The sequence below is a fragment of the Phaethon lepturus genome, unplaced genomic scaffold (genome assembly GCF_000687285.1).
Source record: "Phaethon lepturus isolate BGI_N335 unplaced genomic scaffold, ASM68728v1 scaffold30653, whole genome shotgun sequence".
Lineage (NCBI taxonomy): Eukaryota > Metazoa > Chordata > Aves > Phaethontiformes > Phaethontidae > Phaethon > Phaethon lepturus.
In genome coordinates, this window is record NW_010528880.1 from 3,413 (window position 1) to 21,476 (window position 18,064).

The 18,064-nt window shown below is 36.0% G+C and overlaps 1 protein-coding gene across 1 annotated transcript in view; it reads left to right on the plus strand.

Annotated features, from left to right (window-relative positions):
* LOC104618246 (chromosome unknown open reading frame, human C12orf4) overlaps nt 1–17,397 on the plus strand; it is a 19,580-nt gene extending 2,183 nt beyond the window's left edge. Inside the window, exons 4-13 of the mRNA XM_010283791.1 lie at nt 1,154–1,253; nt 1,349–1,470; nt 2,362–2,468; nt 3,204–3,401; nt 6,879–7,007; nt 8,140–8,208; nt 9,767–9,969; nt 14,866–14,923; nt 16,126–16,193; nt 17,184–17,397. Of these exons, the coding sequence (XP_010282093.1) occupies nt 1,154–1,253; nt 1,349–1,470; nt 2,362–2,468; nt 3,204–3,401; nt 6,879–7,007; nt 8,140–8,208; nt 9,767–9,969; nt 14,866–14,923; nt 16,126–16,193; nt 17,184–17,276 (1,147 nt within the window). The 3' untranslated portion in view covers nt 17,277–17,397. The remainder of the gene's footprint in view (nt 1–1,153; nt 1,254–1,348; nt 1,471–2,361; nt 2,469–3,203; nt 3,402–6,878; nt 7,008–8,139; nt 8,209–9,766; nt 9,970–14,865; nt 14,924–16,125; nt 16,194–17,183) is intronic.
* The last annotated feature ends 667 nt before the right edge of the window (nt 17,398–18,064 follow it).

Consider the following 18,064-nt stretch of genomic DNA (forward strand, 5'->3'; position numbering starts at 1 on the left):
CCCCCCCCCCCCCCTTTGGTTAAGGAGACTCAGTTAAGGAAAATGAATACATACAAATATACATATAGTATAAATACTAAGTACTATAGATGCGTATGAAGTGCCAGGATATTTCCTGTAGGTTTGTTTCAGCACTTGAAGTGGCAATATTCCTCCTGAATTGTGTGTGTTTAAGCTCGTGTTATATAATGCATATCTCTTTATATAGTTTTTTTCTGGACTGAAGCATACATATTTCTAGTTTGGGTATAAATGTGGCCAATAATGTGTTAGCAAACCTTTTTTGTGCTTATTAACTGTTCTCAAGTATGCATATAGCAGAAAGAGCACTTAATCCTAAGAGCAGTAGTGTTGTAGAGCTCTGGTATGATGTAGCTGTGTATTGACTCCAGTGGAATTTATCATATCTATTTGTCATAATCAAGAAAATGCATATGTCAGTGGCAGCTGACACTATCCCAGATGAGCATAGGTGGTGTTCTGTTTACACAGGAGCTGACTTGGAATCCCTGACCCTCGGCTCAAATTTGTTTTGTGGATATTCATTGCTAAATCTGTGCTAGGGCAAATCGATTCCATGCTGAAGACAGGGCTGAATGTGAAAGACTAATTGAAGCCAGGGATTAAGAAGACTAAGGAGGGACGAGGTATTGGATGCCTTGATGATAGCAGGGCAGTCCTTCAACTCCAAGTCCCCTTGTTGAATGTAGTTTGAGCTGGAAGCTCATCTGACGATTAAAAATAGGTGTGTTTTGCCTACTTCCTGGTGTTTACCTATTTGCATCAACTGTGGTTGAGGTGGGAGGAAAGCAAGGGACTGAGTAGGTCCATTTCAAAAACTTTTCTAATGAAAAGGATAGTATGATGCTTTATTAGAGTATCTGGAGAAACTGTCATACCTTCTTTTGAGTATCTGTGAGGGCAGACTTAAATGTATGAATTCTAACTCCAAAACGAGCAGATGGATAAAGTGTGCTGCATAATATATCTTTCAGCTATGTGTTCAGTTATATCTCTGCTTGAGATGAGCATTGACCAGCTGACTGACACAACTGATCATTGTATCAGCAACTGGATTGACAGTAATGGGTGTTTTTCTGCCAGTTTTTTGAAAGTGTTGCTTGTTGTAAACCTGCGTTTGCTTCCCTTTCAGACAAGGAGCAGAAATGGATAAGGTGATGCAAGAGCTAGGGAAATCACTAACGGACCAAGATGTAAATTCATTAGCAGCTCAGCATTTTGAGTCTCAGCAGGTAAACTAAGTTCAGTGAACTAGAATATGTCACACAAATAATTGTCTATAAAAAGAAAACCCAAAACACTCAGATTATCACTGTTATCTTGTTAGGATTTGGAGAACAAATGGACCAATGAATTAAAACAGTCTACTGCTATCCAGAAGCAGGAATATCAGGAATGGGTGATAAAGCTTCATCAGGACCTAAAGAACCCAAACAACAGCTTAATCAGGTATTTAATTCCTCTGTGTTGCTTACTTCCATCTGTTCAAAGGACTTGCTTTTATATAATCTTTATTTCAGATTAGCCATTTAATTAGGGTAGTCAAAGAAAATCAAAGGCAAATAAAACATCATAATTAAATATTTGTGTTTTTATGAGTTTCTTAACAGTGTAATGTTATAAACTTTCTGTACCAGAAAGTGTTCTAATGCACTAAACTACAACTTGTACTGAATGGGGTTTCATCCTATTTTGCCTTTATTTACAATGTCTATCTTCAACACTATTTCACAAGGCTTTCTGTTACCACTTAAGGGTGTTCTACACAATAATTGTAGCTTAATAAATGATAACAGTATAACAATTTTTTTAGTAAGTGTTGTTTGGCTTTTTCGGTTGTTTGGCTTTTCACTTACTATGAGACAGTTGAATTTAGGAAAAAAAAAAACCCAACTGATATCTGAAATATTTCCTGCTAGTTTGAACACTGAAGTATTTGATTTGGCTTTTTTTTAACTTCCCATTTTGTGCGGGGGAAAAAAGAAATGTTTTATCTAGTAACTTCAGAAATAAGATTTTGGGTATTATTAATAGGCTGAGAATAATTAATACTTTTCCCTTTTATTCCTTTCTTATTTTTGTTTCTCAATCTCAGAATGCTTTACAAATGAGCTAGGTAGTGTAAATCTAACAGTGGATTCTACTTTTCCTTGCTGGTATGCACCTGCAGTATTGCAGGCCAGAAGGGTAAAACTGCAGATGAGTAGAGCTCATTCTAGTAGATTTAGTCTCATGATTTCCACAGAGTAGCTAAGAAAACTTTGGATTGCTTTCACAAATTATTGATGGTCTTGAACAAAAATTAGGATACACTTTCCAGTACATTTCTCATTATTTTAGTGATGAAATTAAGGTTCAGCCCAGTCAGCTGAGAGAATCTGTAGAAGGAAATGGAAGAATTTATGAAGAGCAAAGGCTGTTAGAAGAAAGTTTTACTATTCACTTGGGTAAGTAAACTGACACAAAAAGCAAACATAATAACAGATGCTAATAGATAATGTATCTAAGCCATGTATTATTTACTGTATTTAACTGTCAATGTATATAATATATACAGTTTGTAATTGTTTTATATTTGTTCTTTACATGTGCAAGAGAAGTACAGTACAGTATAAACTGTATCAAACAGTATCTAGCTACCTGAAATATACTTAATGGAAAGCATTCCAGAAGCAAGTTTTATCCACTCAAGCAAGGTCACTATTGTAGAAAAGCACACTAACATCAAAACATGTAGCAGTTAAAAATTATATTTTAACTTTTCTTATGTTTGGTAAGAAAATGTGGGTATTAAATTCAACTCCCATGATCAATAAACAGAAAAATAGATACTTAAATTTTTTACTTTTTGTTTGTGGAATAGAGACTTCTTCTGTTTTGCCTGTATTAGTATTTCATTCATAGCCTTCTAATAGGGAACAAGGCTCATTTCGGGTATAGATAAGCCTTGCTTTGTGACAGTATGTGAAAATACTGCATTTTTATTCCTATTTTGTAAATTGCTGATATGTATGTAAAACTGAATATATGGTTAAGAACTTTCTTTGAGTATGACTGATTTAAATTTCCCTTAGATCTTCTTCACAACAGTTAAGGGGTGCACTTTGATCCCTTGCATTTTAATAAAAATCCTGAGTTTTCTCTTTTGCTGTATGTATTAAAATCTTCTATATCCTGTACAGGAGCTCAGTTGAAGACCATGCATAACTTGAGATTACTGAGAGCTGATATGCTGGATTTCTGTAAACATAAGCGCAATCATCGAAGTGGAGTAAAACTTCACAGACTTCAAACTGCAATGTCCCTCTATTCAACTTCTCTCTGTGGCCTGGTTTTATTGGTAGATAACCGTATCAGTTCATATAGCGGCATCAAAAGAGGTGAGTCCTCTCATCATAGAATCACAGAATCTCTGTGTTGGAAGGGACCTTTTAAGGTCATCTAATCCAATGGGGTATATTCGTGTCAGTGAAAACAAATGTCACTTAGAAACTTACTGTCTTCTCTCACAAAAAATATTCCCTGTAAAATTAAAGTTTACTGGAGACCCTAATGTTTTGGACATGGCATTGCAAAAGGGTAACAAATGCAAAAAGAGAAATGGATAAGGATGGGGAACAGAGCTGTGCTCTGATGTGCTGTTATCTCTCTCATTTCTTTCCTAGGTTTTGTGCTTGACTAAGAAGCATGTTAGAGTGAACACTTCAGTGTTGATTTCCCTGTGTTAGACTGACTTATTACAAGGCCTTCTAACTCTCTAATGTCAGATTAGCATACTGAAACCTATTTGCAAAGATGAAAATTAAATGTGCTAAGATTTTAAATTGATAAGTAAATATATAAAAATACCATGTCCTTTAGATATCTGCAGCACTATGAATTCCATTTAAAATGAACAGTAGGAATATTGCTTGCCTAACCCTGGAAAGCTTGATTAGTAGCCATTTTAAGTGCATGTCTTTTGAGTAACTGGACACTATGATGAAGATGTTTTGTATCAAGGTTAACCAATGAAACGTGTTCGTTCCTCTTCCAATTTTGGTCACCGAGGCTTTCTCTGAACCATGTTATTGACTTGCCCACCTCCCTCTTGAAATTTAATACCAAATTATATACATTTTAAATGTCTTTTTGTCTGGAGCCACTATTACTTGTCATTATTCTAGCATGCTGTAAAAAAAAAAAAAATAGACTTTGATGGTTGATAAAACAGTGTGGAATCAGACTTGTAGCAAGAAGGAAAAGGAAGTGTACCAGTAAAAGTTGCATTTGCGCTATTGTTTCCAAGTTGCTTAATTCTGACAGTATTACTTCATACTTGTACTCATTTTCAGTTACTTTTTTTTACTGCTTAAATATTTAAATTAATAACAAATAGAGAAGATTTGTTTTCATGCTAAATCTTAAGTGATAAGAGGAGATGGATATTTAAGGAGTACTGTTAAACACAAAATTGCATCTTCTAGCCACCAGTAAGATCTTGCAGCTACCATAGAAGGGAAAATAAGGGACTGTATTACAGTCTTTAAAATACTAGCCTCAATAAATTTTGATTTCTTTGAGTTCCGAAGGGACTTTAGCAAACTTAACTGCTATCTGCACCACCATTCTTTTTAAAAACCTTGCAGAAATGAATGTGGCTCATGTCTTAGCTCCTCTGACCTAGTTGGATGCATTACTTTAAAGCACGGGTGAACATCTGGTTGTACTGAGACCCCAAACCACTACAGGCGGCAACTGAGGTTTGGGCACATTTCTTTAAATCCGCTCTGTGGTGACAGTGGTAACTTCTGGCAGAAGAGCAGTAATAAACACCTTTGAGAGGACACTTTGCTCTTAAACTATTAAAGCTGTTTGTTGCAAGAGCACTAGCCAGAACCAATTCTTCTTCCTAAAAGGATCTTTAAGAAATAAATATGCTAGTGGGTTCAAAGGTTCATAAAATTGCTATATAGAAGACCTTTACATGATACATTGATGCTGCTGTTTAGAGGTCGTGGCTTGTGCAGTGTAAGTTTCTTGGTTACAAAAGTGCGGAAACAATTTTCTGCTTCTGTTTTAAAGCTGGGGAAAAATACAAACCTAAGAGCTTTTATTTTGTGATGGACTAGAAGCTCCCTCAAACCTCTGTTGGATTTTCAAAGGTAGTTGGAGTAGATCAGCTTCTTGTGAGCATGCTGTTTATCCAAGCATTTTGCATTGTTTTGAGAACACCAGTCACTCAGCAAGCACTAAGCAGTGGTACAGAGTCCTGCAACTTACTTGGTTGACCTTAGTTGCTTAGCTGTATCTGGAGGAAGCTTAAGAATGTGCTTCATTTAGTGTATTTTGTTACTTCTGTTGTGTCTGGCAAACGTTTTGATGTTGCATCTTTGGTAAATCTGTTACCCAAAAATGGTTCAATTTATCTCAAAATCAGGATGTGAGGTATTTGCAGGACTAAAAACCATGACTGCGATGTTTTTCTGTATTTCTTAAAATGTGTAAACAGCAACTAGCAAAATATACCTTTGAAATCGGATTTGGACACATCTCTAGAAAACAGCCTCGAACAGAAAGTTGTACTTGTGTGTGAACTTTCAACATGCTAATTTCTTTGACTGTTTTTTCTAAGCTAGGTGAATAGTTTCTTTATATACTTTATATCTATGCACCGCCTAGCTCCAGTGTCTTATATTAGGAATTTGTAGGGCTACAGTGACTGAGGTTTTGAGTAGGTGTAGCACACTTAGACAAATGATAAACTAAAATTAAAGTTAATTTTAATTTAAATACAAGAGATTTTTCATTTGCTTTTTTCAAAGAGAGTGTCTTGTGACCTTCTTTTATCTTGATAGACACAGAAGACGCAATCTTTTGGAATATGACCTTCTTCCTCCTTTGGCTTTGGACACCAGAATTTAATAAAACCTTTTGAAAATAGATTTTATGATGGAGAATTCATGTAAAAAGATAAAATAGATTAAGACCTTTCTCTCTACCCTGACTATTCCTGTTGCAGCCTGTTCACAGGAATATACGATGCTCCGAGGATAGTCAATCAGAGTACATTAAGAACTTTAAGGAGCATTAGAGCAGGTACCTCAAAACGGGAAGCAAGTAGCAATTGCTTAGTATAGTCCAGCTCCTTGCTAACAGCTTGTTTTGGCTCCCATTGACTTACTTGGAGAGATGTCTGGACATTAAAATAAGAAGCTTAGAACACCAGTCACAGAGGCAGTATGTTATGATCCTAATTATCAGTGTAATATTTCCAAGTCTGACATAATACTTGCTTATCAGGAAAAGGAACTTGCTGGTCTTTTTCAGCTGATGACACTTTTCTTTAGCTTTCAGATCTGTGTTTTGAGAACTAAAGGGGAAGAACTGTAATTCCAGCTTTCCAAATATACTGTTTATGAATTTGTTTTGAAAAGTGAGAGCTATTAATCAAATGAGAATGCTGTTGTTGCTGTTGGAAGTATCTATTATGTATGTTTGAAGTATCACAGATAAAGGACTTAGTAATAAGACATTATTTTCAAAGAGCAATTGCATTTAATGCACATGTATTATTGCTGTTATTTTGGGGTGGTTTTTTTTGTCTGGGTGGTTTTGTTTGAAGAGCAACAACACTCAAGGGTTTGGTGGGGTTTTTTCCCCCCCAAGCAATTAATTTCTTTCAAAAAATGTTTTGTCTCTGCCAGAAATTTTTTAGAATTAGGAGTACAGCAGGGCTTTGTCTGTTTTGGGTTGGTTTTGTTTTGTTTTGGGGGGGTTGCCTTTGTAACTGTCCTTGCTTGAGCAGTAGAGCAGAATTATGTAAGATTACTAAGCACAGCCTTATGACGTGGATTTTAATCTTATTTTTTCCCTAGATTTTGCAACTGTTTGCCAAGAATGCACAGATTTCCATTTTCCTGGAATTCAAGAACAGCTTGAAATTGTCCAGAAGGTTGTACTTAAGGCCAGAGCACAGCGTAGCAGTAAGTCGAAAAGACATCATGGTCAGTGACAACCAAAATTACTTTTCCTTGAAATAGAATAGTGGTCAGCTGAATGTTTATGGTTATGGGCAAGTTGATTTCACTCTTCTTGAATTACCTCATCTATAAAATTGAATGTTTGAGTTTATTGATAAACTCTGAGAAGTCTGCATGAAATTCTCTCTTCACAGACAGCATGTTCACATGATGTCTTTGCTGCCATAACAGACATACCTTACCCCCCCCAAAAAAAGTATAAGTCCTTAGGTTCTGATCACACTTCAACAGCATGGGAAGTGCATAGGGCCATTGTGCTTTCCTCTGCAGTTTAAACTGCCTGTAGCAACACAGGCTTTATCTGACTTTACTATTTTTATTTCTATTTAAATGTAAAACTTTAAAAATTGCAGAAGAGGAGTTACAGCTTTTTCGATTCCTTAAAAGTGAACGCTGAAAATTTAATAACAAATTGCCTAAATCTGTATACTCTTTAGTGCTGACTAAATCCTTGTGAATGGTTTACTTTGCAGTTATATTTACAAATGGCTGTGAAATTTTCTGACCACATGGTGTTAAGGCAGCACTTGTACATTGTGAAACTTTGTTTTTCTCGCAGAGAACTACTTCTGTGATTTAAATATATCAGTAACACAACTAGATTTGTAAGTGTACATAGAGAAACAAGTTTTCTTAGGAACCTGCATATTGCTGCAGTCTTGAGGAATATACAGAGGCTGTTTTTATACTGCTCATTTATGTAAATATCTCTAAAATTTTTCATGTAATACTAGGAACAATTTTTTTTTTAACAGTTACATTATTTAAAAAGCAATACCAAGGTACTATGTAGTTGTGGGGGCAATTTGTAAAGTTTAGTATTACGTCTGAGAATACTGTGTTTTCTTTTGTCCAAATGAAGAGATATCATAGGATGATTAAGTAAGAAGGCTAATGATTTGAGATAGAGTTCAGTTCAGTGTCTATTGAAAAGACAGTGAAAACACTTCTGTCCATCCCCCTGCTTTTTGGGGCCTTTATGGTAACTTTATGGTAAAAATTCAAGTCAGATATCATCTCAGTACATCAAACTTTCATGCAAAAGCATAATTAGTAGATGATATGTTTAATATTTGTGCTATGTATTTATACACAGAAAACAGAAGTAGTGGAAATGAAGATAAATTAAAGAATATTGAACGAAACCAGTCAAATATTTTGCCGGGTGAGCTCTGTTGCATTTTCCCCCTCTTCTTAAAGCAAATTGTGTTTTATAGATGCACATTTTTAGCTCTAAAGTCAGAACATAAATTATAAACTAAACCTGAGTTGACCTCAATCAGAAGAGAAGGATGTTCTTGTGGCTAAGGCAGGGAACTGGGGGTCAGGACATCTGGTTTCTATTCCCAGCTTTGCTACTGCATCATGTGATTTGGGGCAAATCACTTAACTTCTCTATGCCTAAAATTTCTTTTCAGAATTTGAGGGTGAAAAAAAGATCTCTGAGCATCTTGGGAAAAGGTGAAACTCAAATACTAGCAACTAATTTTGTTTTTGAAAATAATTGTATATATGTCACTGTTGTGATACAACAAAGCATTTTAGAATGTATTTTTTTAACTCTGAGAATGTACAGATCCATTCATCTCAAAGAGGAAATACCTTCTGTATATATTGTGATTTTTAGTAAGGAAAGCTGCTGTGGAATTCGGAGATGAATACACAGTTCAAGGAGGGAGGAGTTAAATACATACAACACATGGTTGAATAACAGGGATTCTTAAAATTGCTTTCATGATTGTCTTAGGTCTTGTTAGTATAAGTGGAGTATAAATCAACCTGGGTCCTTAGCAGGTGAATCTTGCTGCAGTGGCTTTTGTATTATTACTCTTAGATGGTCATTGCTGGGATGACTACCTCCTTAGCAGACATCAGAAAGGAGAACATACCTGTTCTTCAGCTGTCCCACTACAAAGGGTAGTATCTTAAATAAAATGACCAGTGAGAACAGGTTTGCAGAAAGATGTTTATCTGTTGACCGAAACAGTAGGGGTATTGCATACCTGCTTTTCTGTTGACCTTAGTATAGACTTTTGATCTCCAGTGGAAAGGTAAGATAGAGACACCTACATTTCACTGACCCTTATTCTTTCTCTACCATTGATAAAAGAATACCAAGTCTAAAAATACCCCCAACAAGATGTCTTGGTAACTTTTTGTAAACAACCCTGTAACTAATGTTCCCATTGCTATGAATTATTTTAAATCCTAATAATCATTGATACCTGTGTATTAAAGTACATATCTCAGTTGTAATGTAACCCGCTATCTTTTTCCACAGACTTTTTGCATCCTTTATTTTAACCCATCCATTTTGGGTGTTTCCGCCTCCCACATCTGTCTGCAGTTCAGTGCTTACATTATATATTTTGAGTATTACACCTCCTCTGTGTTTTTCTGTTTCGTGCTATATATAGATCATATCCGCTTGTACTGGCACTGTTACGTCTTATTACACCAGGTGTCCGTGATGCCACTGAAACACATCAAACCAGGGAAGTGAGTGTAGGATGAATGTAAAACAATGATAGTCCAAGAGATTTTAGATCAGTTGGTTTCTAGCTTTTTTTTTAATCTCTTTTATGTATGTGTTCTGATCTCTGTTGTATATTTGTATTTGCCTTTTGTCTTAACTGACCCTATCCTCATGTTATGTAACAATTGTATTTCAATACGGATCGCTACAGTGATATTGTGCCTTCTTGGTTTATATTCTTCTGTAGGAGAATTCTACATCACACGCCATTCAAATCTTTCTGAAATTCATGTTGCTTTTCACCTCTGTGTGGATGATAATGTAAGGTCTGGTAACATTACTGCTCGGGATCCTGCAATCATGGGACTCAGAAACATTCTCAAAGTTTGCTGCACACACGACATTACTACCATTAGTATTCCTCTCCTGTTGGTGCACGATATGTCAGAAGTAAGTAAATGTAAAGATTTGGTTTATTTTCTAGGATACAACAAAAAGTGATTTTTGCAGAGGGTATGTTTCATGCTGGTTTAAGCCAAATGGGACAGTTCATCCCAGTCACTGGCTCCTGCCACATCCTTGTGCTGGTCACTCATATGGTGACCCAAATGAAGAAACTGAACCGGTTCAAAGCATTTCAGCTAGCTGAATCACTTTGGGTGATTTTATTCCCCACCCCCCCCCCATTTGGAAACTGCACTTCTGTGATCCAGCTCATTGCACAGTTGCACAAGTATTGATGAAAGATGGGACTACGTGCCTGGAAGTCTTCTGGCAACAGCTCTTGCTGAGAAACTATATCTTCAGAGTTGCTGATGCAATAGTGATACCAGATCCCCAGTTTTAATTGTTGCTAGTTAGAAAACCTTAAAACTAAGATTATTTTTTTTTATGAGCAGCAGAACTAGCAAAGCTTGGCTTAGAGTTCTATATCCCTAAACACCACTCTTTATCACCTCAGCCCTACACAGCAGCAACCAAATTTCACCTTTGCTCTGAACTGTCTCCTTCTTCACTGCTTAATCACTTGTATCCTTAATTTCTGTCCCTGTTTCCTCTCTAAGTCACCCAAATACCAGCTGGGCAAGAAGCAGCATATTGCTGAGGCTCTTTGCTGTTACAAATGTGCTTACTTATTGTGCTGAGCTTTTGCATTCTCTTCTTCAGTGGGACACTAATGTAGAGCTTGTCTCTTACTCAACTGTAACTTTTCACACTGCATAGTAATTTAATGCCATTGACCTCTGTCCTCTGTTGCATCTGGCTCACAAGATACTAGCAGAGAAGAAAAGGAGGTGGCAAGGCAAGGAGGGAAGCAGTGGACAGGCAGTTACAGCTTCATGCCTCTCCTCCTTAGGAGGTAAAAAGTCTATAAATTTTAAGAAATGAGGAAAATAAGATAATGCTGCCATTACTGATACCCTTGCATGGGTAATTATAGTCTGTTGTTTTTTTCTAAATAACCCTTTGATTTTTCACTTGGAAAGGCAGCATTGAAACTTACTTCTTTGAAAGTGCCTGACTTATAGCAAGATAAAGGCTAACCAGTGGATTACCTTTAGCAGTGACTTTTTTTATAACAGAAATGGATTGGAACACAGAGTAGAAGTGTCCCCCTTTTGCAAGATCAGGGTCTATTATTGTGAAAGTGCAAGCAATGGAAAAATTTAAAATGTCCAATAATGAAGCTTCTAAAGGATATCCTTCCATACATAAAAGTAGACTTTTAGGAACAGATGATATTACTTCTGAAATTTTTCATCTCCCTGGTATCAAGACCTTTTTTGGGGCACAGATGCAAGTAATCAACTTGCAGGACAGCAGCCTGGGTTATTCATGGGATACAATTACTGTGTTTCACAAATTGACCTTTTTTTCTGAATCAAGTTGCCATCTGACTATATTCTTTTTATTTCTTCTTTAAACCTTTTTAGATTTAGCTTTCATTTGCACATCTGTATTTCAAAGTAGAAATAAAGCACAAGACCAAGTGTTCAACATGCTTTGAGAGTGTCTTGTTGCTTGGGTGGGTGAAACTGAAGAATTATCTTCTTGTCTAGTGCTGGGTTCTTAAAAAGGTTCTGGTAAAACAGTTTACCTTTTGTATTAAGTTTTAAGTCTTTGCAGCGTAAGCAGAGAGTGACCTGTATGATAAGTGTATGTTTAGCCAAAACTGCATTGTATGAATTGAGTTAGCAACATTGCTTATTACAGTGCTTTGCAGCTGGCTGACCTCATTTGGAACACATGAATATGTAACTTGTTGTTGACGGAAAAGTGAATAATAACAGATTTCTGAGAGTTAACCTGAACTTGGTGCCTTCAGCAGCCCCAGTTTTGAATCTGTGTTTACCACCTACATAAAAACATTTTTGTAAAGTGGTTAACCAGGAGCACAGCTGCAGAGATGTTTGCATGCTTTTTCATCATGAGTTTTCTCTGTGCTTTTCCTAAAGGTTTTCTTCTTTTATGGATGGAAGAGTGGTGTTTATAACCTCACAGAAGTAATGTGTGTATCAATCTCAATGAAGATATTACATTTCATTATTATTAGACTTTCATGTAAAGCTAATTTTTTTTTCGTATTAAAAAAATCGGGAATTCTGTTTTCCTTAGTTTTTCTTCTGACAAGAACAAGAAAACAGATTTCTCTGTTCTGATCATGAAAAAAGGAAAGAAATTGTGTCTGATTCTTGGGAAAGGCAAAAGCAGACAAGTTCAAAATCAGGGCAACTGAAGCATTACTGTCTGATCACTGTTCTGGATGTAATATAAACTGATACATAAACTGGGGAATGAAATGGCTGTAATAGCATGGTGTTGCTAAAAATGCTAGAGCTTGCACACTTCCTTGGTAGCTTCAACATAGTAGCCATTGCTGTTGTCCACACAGCAACACTGAGAAAAATGTGATTCTTCAGGGATCTCAGGCACCTGACTCTGTTACCAGAAGTTAGGACAAAAATGTTTTGAAAAAAAGTAGAAATGGAGGGAGTGTAAGCTGTGTAACAAATGTTTATGAACATGGTTTATGTATATAGAGCGGTTATTGATGGCTGTATTAACCTCAGATATCTCTCATCTGAGTTTCCTGCCTTTAGATGTATAGCTGCTCATACAGTGTTCAGAATTTGCATAGATGTACTTAAGAGTAAACATCCTACTAATTTTTAACTTACTAAAATTAACCATTGAAATTTGGTTTGGAGTCTTTTTCCCACAAGACATATATGGACTTCAGTGTTTTCACCACTGGGTTATGACATTGTTCTGCAAAGGCATAAACCCTTAACTTTTATAAAAACAGCAGCCCCATGTAGTTAGTCTCTCACGAATTTGTTTGAATAAAAAAGTTTGCAGCATATCTTTATAATCAATGAAGTTGGCTGCTTTTTTAATAAGTAGAATAAATCTTAATTTGACAACAAATCATTGCATCCTAAACAGGAGTGAGGTGGTGTCTCTGCTAGTGAACAAAATCACAAGTTCCAGGTATTTTTGTACTTTCTTGAATGCTATTCGCCAAACCTCACTCTAGGAGATAGAGTGTTTGCTGCTTTTTTTTTCCCTATCCCCTGCACTGTATCTTGAACTGGTACTTAATCAATCCTTCATCATTTCCACAACTGTTACTTAGTTTGCATATAGAAAAAAATCTTGATATCATGGCAAAATTGTGAGAACTTAACTTTTTAAAGGTGGATTAGAATTGAATTGCTACTGCGTCATTTTCAGTTCTGTGGCTTGCACAGAGTGACGTTCTGGATTCAACCTGTTATTTCCCTGAGTGCCCACAAGATTTAACATCTATGTTCCTCTGAAATAGTCCAAGGAATATTGTCATATCCTGCTGTTTCGATAAGTCCTTTTAAGGCTTAGTTCCCCTTATCGATTACACAAAGTACTCCTGACTTGCCTTCAGAGCAACAGAACCCTTCTTTTTAGACAGTTGGTTTTTACCTAAGCCAAAACAGTGATCAAAACCAACAATAAACACTTATGTTACTTTTGACAGAAAGCACACAGAGGCAGATGAATTATACCAAAGACCAAGTGCTTCTTCCAGAAAGCTTAGGGGGAAAACAAAGTTGCCCAGCTTTGTTCTGCCTGAGTAATGTGTTGTATACCCTGAAAGCAGCATCTATTGATGCAGTGATTTACATCATGAAAGAAAGTTTTCAGAAGAGATATTTCTACCTTATGCTGTTTTTAACATACTATGTATTTTGGAGATGGCAGGAGATACTCCCATCTAAGTAGGAACTTCGGCTTTCAGTAGTTGTTTAATGCCGCCATGTTCAGTATACTGGCATTCTTTTTTTTTAAGCTCTTTGAAAATGGCAGATTGCAGAGTGTTTGACATTGCAAAATAAAAGCTGGCTTTACTGAATAGGAAATTCTGTAAAGCTTAAATTTGAAAATGTACAGAGAATGACAAATTTGTTTCCATGTATTTATTTCTATATTCAGGCTAGAAAGTGCTCATTTTGATGTTGAAGAGTACATCAGAACAAATAGGTACTATTTTCATTTTGAGAAGTTTTTACAGTGACATTCTGTCTCTGACTAGGCATGTTCATTGTGATATAATTCACTTTGCAGCATGCAGCCAAAGAATGTTTAATGTACTAAAGCATTTAAACAGGTACTTAAATTATGTAGCCATATCTTAAGATATCTTAATCCAGTGTGGTTTTCATATCCCATCTTGGTATTTAAGTAAGAATTTGCTGTCTGTTTATGTATGAAACTCTCCCATCAGATGAAGGTGGATTTTGTTTGTTTTAATTCTTAACATAAATATATCTGTAGGGGAGAAGGGCTTCTTCCAGTTCCAGTATTAGAGAGAAGGTGTTTACTGACAGTGGTGGGTATGCCAATAAACCATAACCACATTCATGAAGAGTAGCTAGGAATCATCAGTTACTGCTGTTAAGATGTGGTCAGGAGTGTATCTTTGGCTAGCTGAAGCACGAATCTGACAGTTATCTTTTGCATATTATAGATTTTTCTGAAGCTCCATGGGGGAATTAAATAGACCCATTTCCAATTACACTAATAGGATTGTTTGCAATATTTTTATTCAAGATCTCAGTTTAAAAAATGTATAGATTGTTCTGACACCGGGCTTGCCTACCAATAAGCAGTGGCAGTACTTTTGTGGTCACCTATATACCACCTGCCTAGAATACTCTGGAAAACTGAATCCATCTTCATGGCCTGTAATGCTGCTTGAATGGGAAAATGTTTCTCTATGGCAAAAGTGTATGATTTTTAATAACTTCCCTGCTGCTCTTGTTAGTTAGATTGGTTGGGCATTGAGGCTTTTCATTTACTAATTTTTAGGAAATGACCATTCCATGGTGCTTGAAGAGGTCAGAGCTTGTGTTCAAGTGCATCAAAGGTATGTTAGTGGATGCTTCAGCTGGGGTTTTTTTGTGTTGCATTTGGTGACATCCAGCCTTAACTCAGGCTGTGTATTTAAAAAAAAAGGTGTTTTTCAATAATTTATTGGTTTTTAAAACATACGTGTATATATTTTCTCTTTAAAATTATTAACTGGCATACCAGGAAATAGTCTCAGACACTTAGAATGGAGACCAAAAATGTTTCGAAAGCATCTTTAAAATTTAAACATGGACAGTAGAAGAAAAAGTGCTTACTGTTGCTTTGAGCAATCTCTGAAAGAGGACAAGAGCTGGTGGTTCTCTACAGTATAATTTCCAGTGTACTTTGTACTTTGCCTCAAACAATGGCTCCCCACATTATTCCACGACTAGTTTATACTCTAACTCATCTCTTTGCTGGAGAGTCCTCGTGACTCAGCTTGGTTTTCTGTCTTTCCAAGTGGTGTTATTACTTACTGCATTCTTGTGTGCTGCACTTAAATACTTGAACCAGTCATTTAGAGTATTTAAAATGTTAGTAGTGTTAATGTTCTTTCTACCACCTACTTGCAGAACTTCTTCCTATTGTGACCTTTAGTACTTCACAATGGCATATCATTCACATGACAGACACTTTCATTAAACAAGTATTTTTCTTAGTATCTTTATTTGCCACTAGTGTGTTCCTGTGGACCTTGTAGTTCATTTATAAGGAAATGCTAGCATAAAAATGCCATGTCATAACTTGAGCAATAAAGGAGTGCTGAACCTTCACTATATAAGTAAGTCCAGGTAGTTTCTGTTGCTGCCAGATTGTCAGTGCTTTTGGCAACGGGCTTGTACTCATTCACGTGGATGTGGTCACAGCAGAGCTAAAGGAAAGAGCTATTTCTCAATGAAAGCAACCCATTGAAAGAACTCATAACACATATTTGGAGAAACCTCTCACTTCTGCTAGCTAGCACTGTGCTGTACAGCAGGACTGGTTATTCTCCTTTTCAAGGGTATATTGATTTTCTCCATAAGACAGATTTTTCCAGTTAAAGCAGATTTCAGTCAGGAGATTGGCCAAGTCTGATTTAAATGCAAATGATGACATCCTTAGTAAAGGCAGTTAAAATCCTAATTGTATATGAAAACTCCCTCACTGCTTGATAATGGTGTAATTGATGGGGAAGATTGCATAGGTAATGCATGTAGTGTGAATGCTGTTTTTTAGGTTTCATGATGGAAATGGCCTCATGGGATGGAGGAATTTCTCGGACTGTACAATTCTTGGTACCCCAGGTAGGTTAAACCAAGTTTGTACCAACCTAGGAGACTGTTGGAACAAGAAGTTAAATGTCAACAGACCTAGTTTTGATTTCTTTGCTATGCCCTGCTCTTTTTCCATGATCTTAAATTAATCACTGTGGTTTTGGTCCCTTGCCTATGAAACAGGAATAAGAGGGGTTTGTATTTTTGGATATCCTGTAGTATTTTCTGAGGATGCTAAAATTTCAAACTGGGAAGTTCACCATTACAAATGGTGAATACTTCACCTTTGAAGGATACTTGTTTGCTATTATTTACTCTAAAGAGTTGGACATAACCTTGCATTATGTAAGTTTAGGCATCTGTTAGTCATATTGTCTAACAACTTGGAAAGTTACAATGCACAGAGTTCAGTCATGCTTCCACAAAGTCATTAATGACTCTAGGTATTTGAAGCTAATTGTAATTAAAATTCTGAAATTATTTAATCTGGAATTCTAGATGATCTTCAGAAATGGGAAGTTTTCCAAAGATGGCCATCACTAAGTTTTATTTGTTCTAAAAAGCAGTACTGGAAGTAATATATAATATAGTCAGTGTAATATAATATAATTAGTGTATTTTCAGTCAGGAGGAAGCCAAGAATAAACTAAGTAGTGAAGTTGAATCTAATCCTGGAACTGAGAGAGCAGGAGACCTGTAGATAACAAACAGCACTGTCCTGCTTATGCTAGGCAAAAATAATCAATTACTGGAATAAGAAATCCACTGGAAACAGATATGTCACATAAATATACAAACTAATTTTTTGGTCAGTCGTCTTCTTTTGATTGAATTAAAGAGAATTATATAGTTTGAAAATAGTATTTGTGGTCTTTTGAAAAACAGCAATTCTCTTAAATGTCAAGAAACAAAGTTGAGAGAGGCTTAATTCTTCTGATCTACAGCAAAAAGCCAAAGCTTACTGGTCGGGGTTTTTTGTTTGGTGGTTTTGTTGGTTTGTTTTTTTTTTTCCCCCCCTAGACAATTTCTGAGGAAATGTTTTACCAACTGAGTAATATGCTTCCACAAATCTTCAGAGTATCCTCTACATTGACTCTGACCTCTAAGCACTGAATTTTATGCAGCAGTAAGATGCATCCTGTTGGGAAAGGACGAGATTAGAGATTCTGGACTGGAATGTCTCTTTTCTGAGGGATAATGACCCTGAATTGGTATTTGTTCTGTTTTCAAGAATCCTGTCATTGTAATAAAAGATAAATGATCTCTGTACTTGGGTGTTAGCAGTTATTTTTTGCCTCTTGCTTTCTGTTTCTGCACAGTATTAATGTTGAATTCCTCACCTTTATCTGAAAGATGTTCAGTGTAACTTTATGTGATTACAGAAATATAAATAATTCTTATGTATAAGTAGTAGGAGTAAGAGCTTATGGTAGGAATAGGATCTTCTAGGTGGGCTTCCGGTTGTTGGGTTTTAAAAATATTTTCTGAATTTCCTCAGTGACATTTAAAAAAATATGAACAATGTCAGGTGTCACCTTAGAATAACTTTGACGTAATTTGTCACAGTTGTTTTTTCAGGGTCACAGTGACCGCGAAATAGAACATATTACTGGATCATTTTACCATTTTACTGTTAGAAAATGAAAGCCATGAAGCAAACATTAAACCTGCTGCACTTTGTAAATCAAGGAAATGTTAAAAAACCTTTTAATTGTTTTTTTTCCTTTTTTTTTTTATTTTTTAGTATGTTAAAGTTTTGCTTTATTTCAAGATTTCACAGTGACAAGTCTGTCAAATGAACAACTTAATAGGAGCACTATTGTGTTGCACTCCTGTGTGTTGTACAGGTATATTTTGCTGCTTATTAATTATTGATGTTTTATGACTAAACAACCTAATCA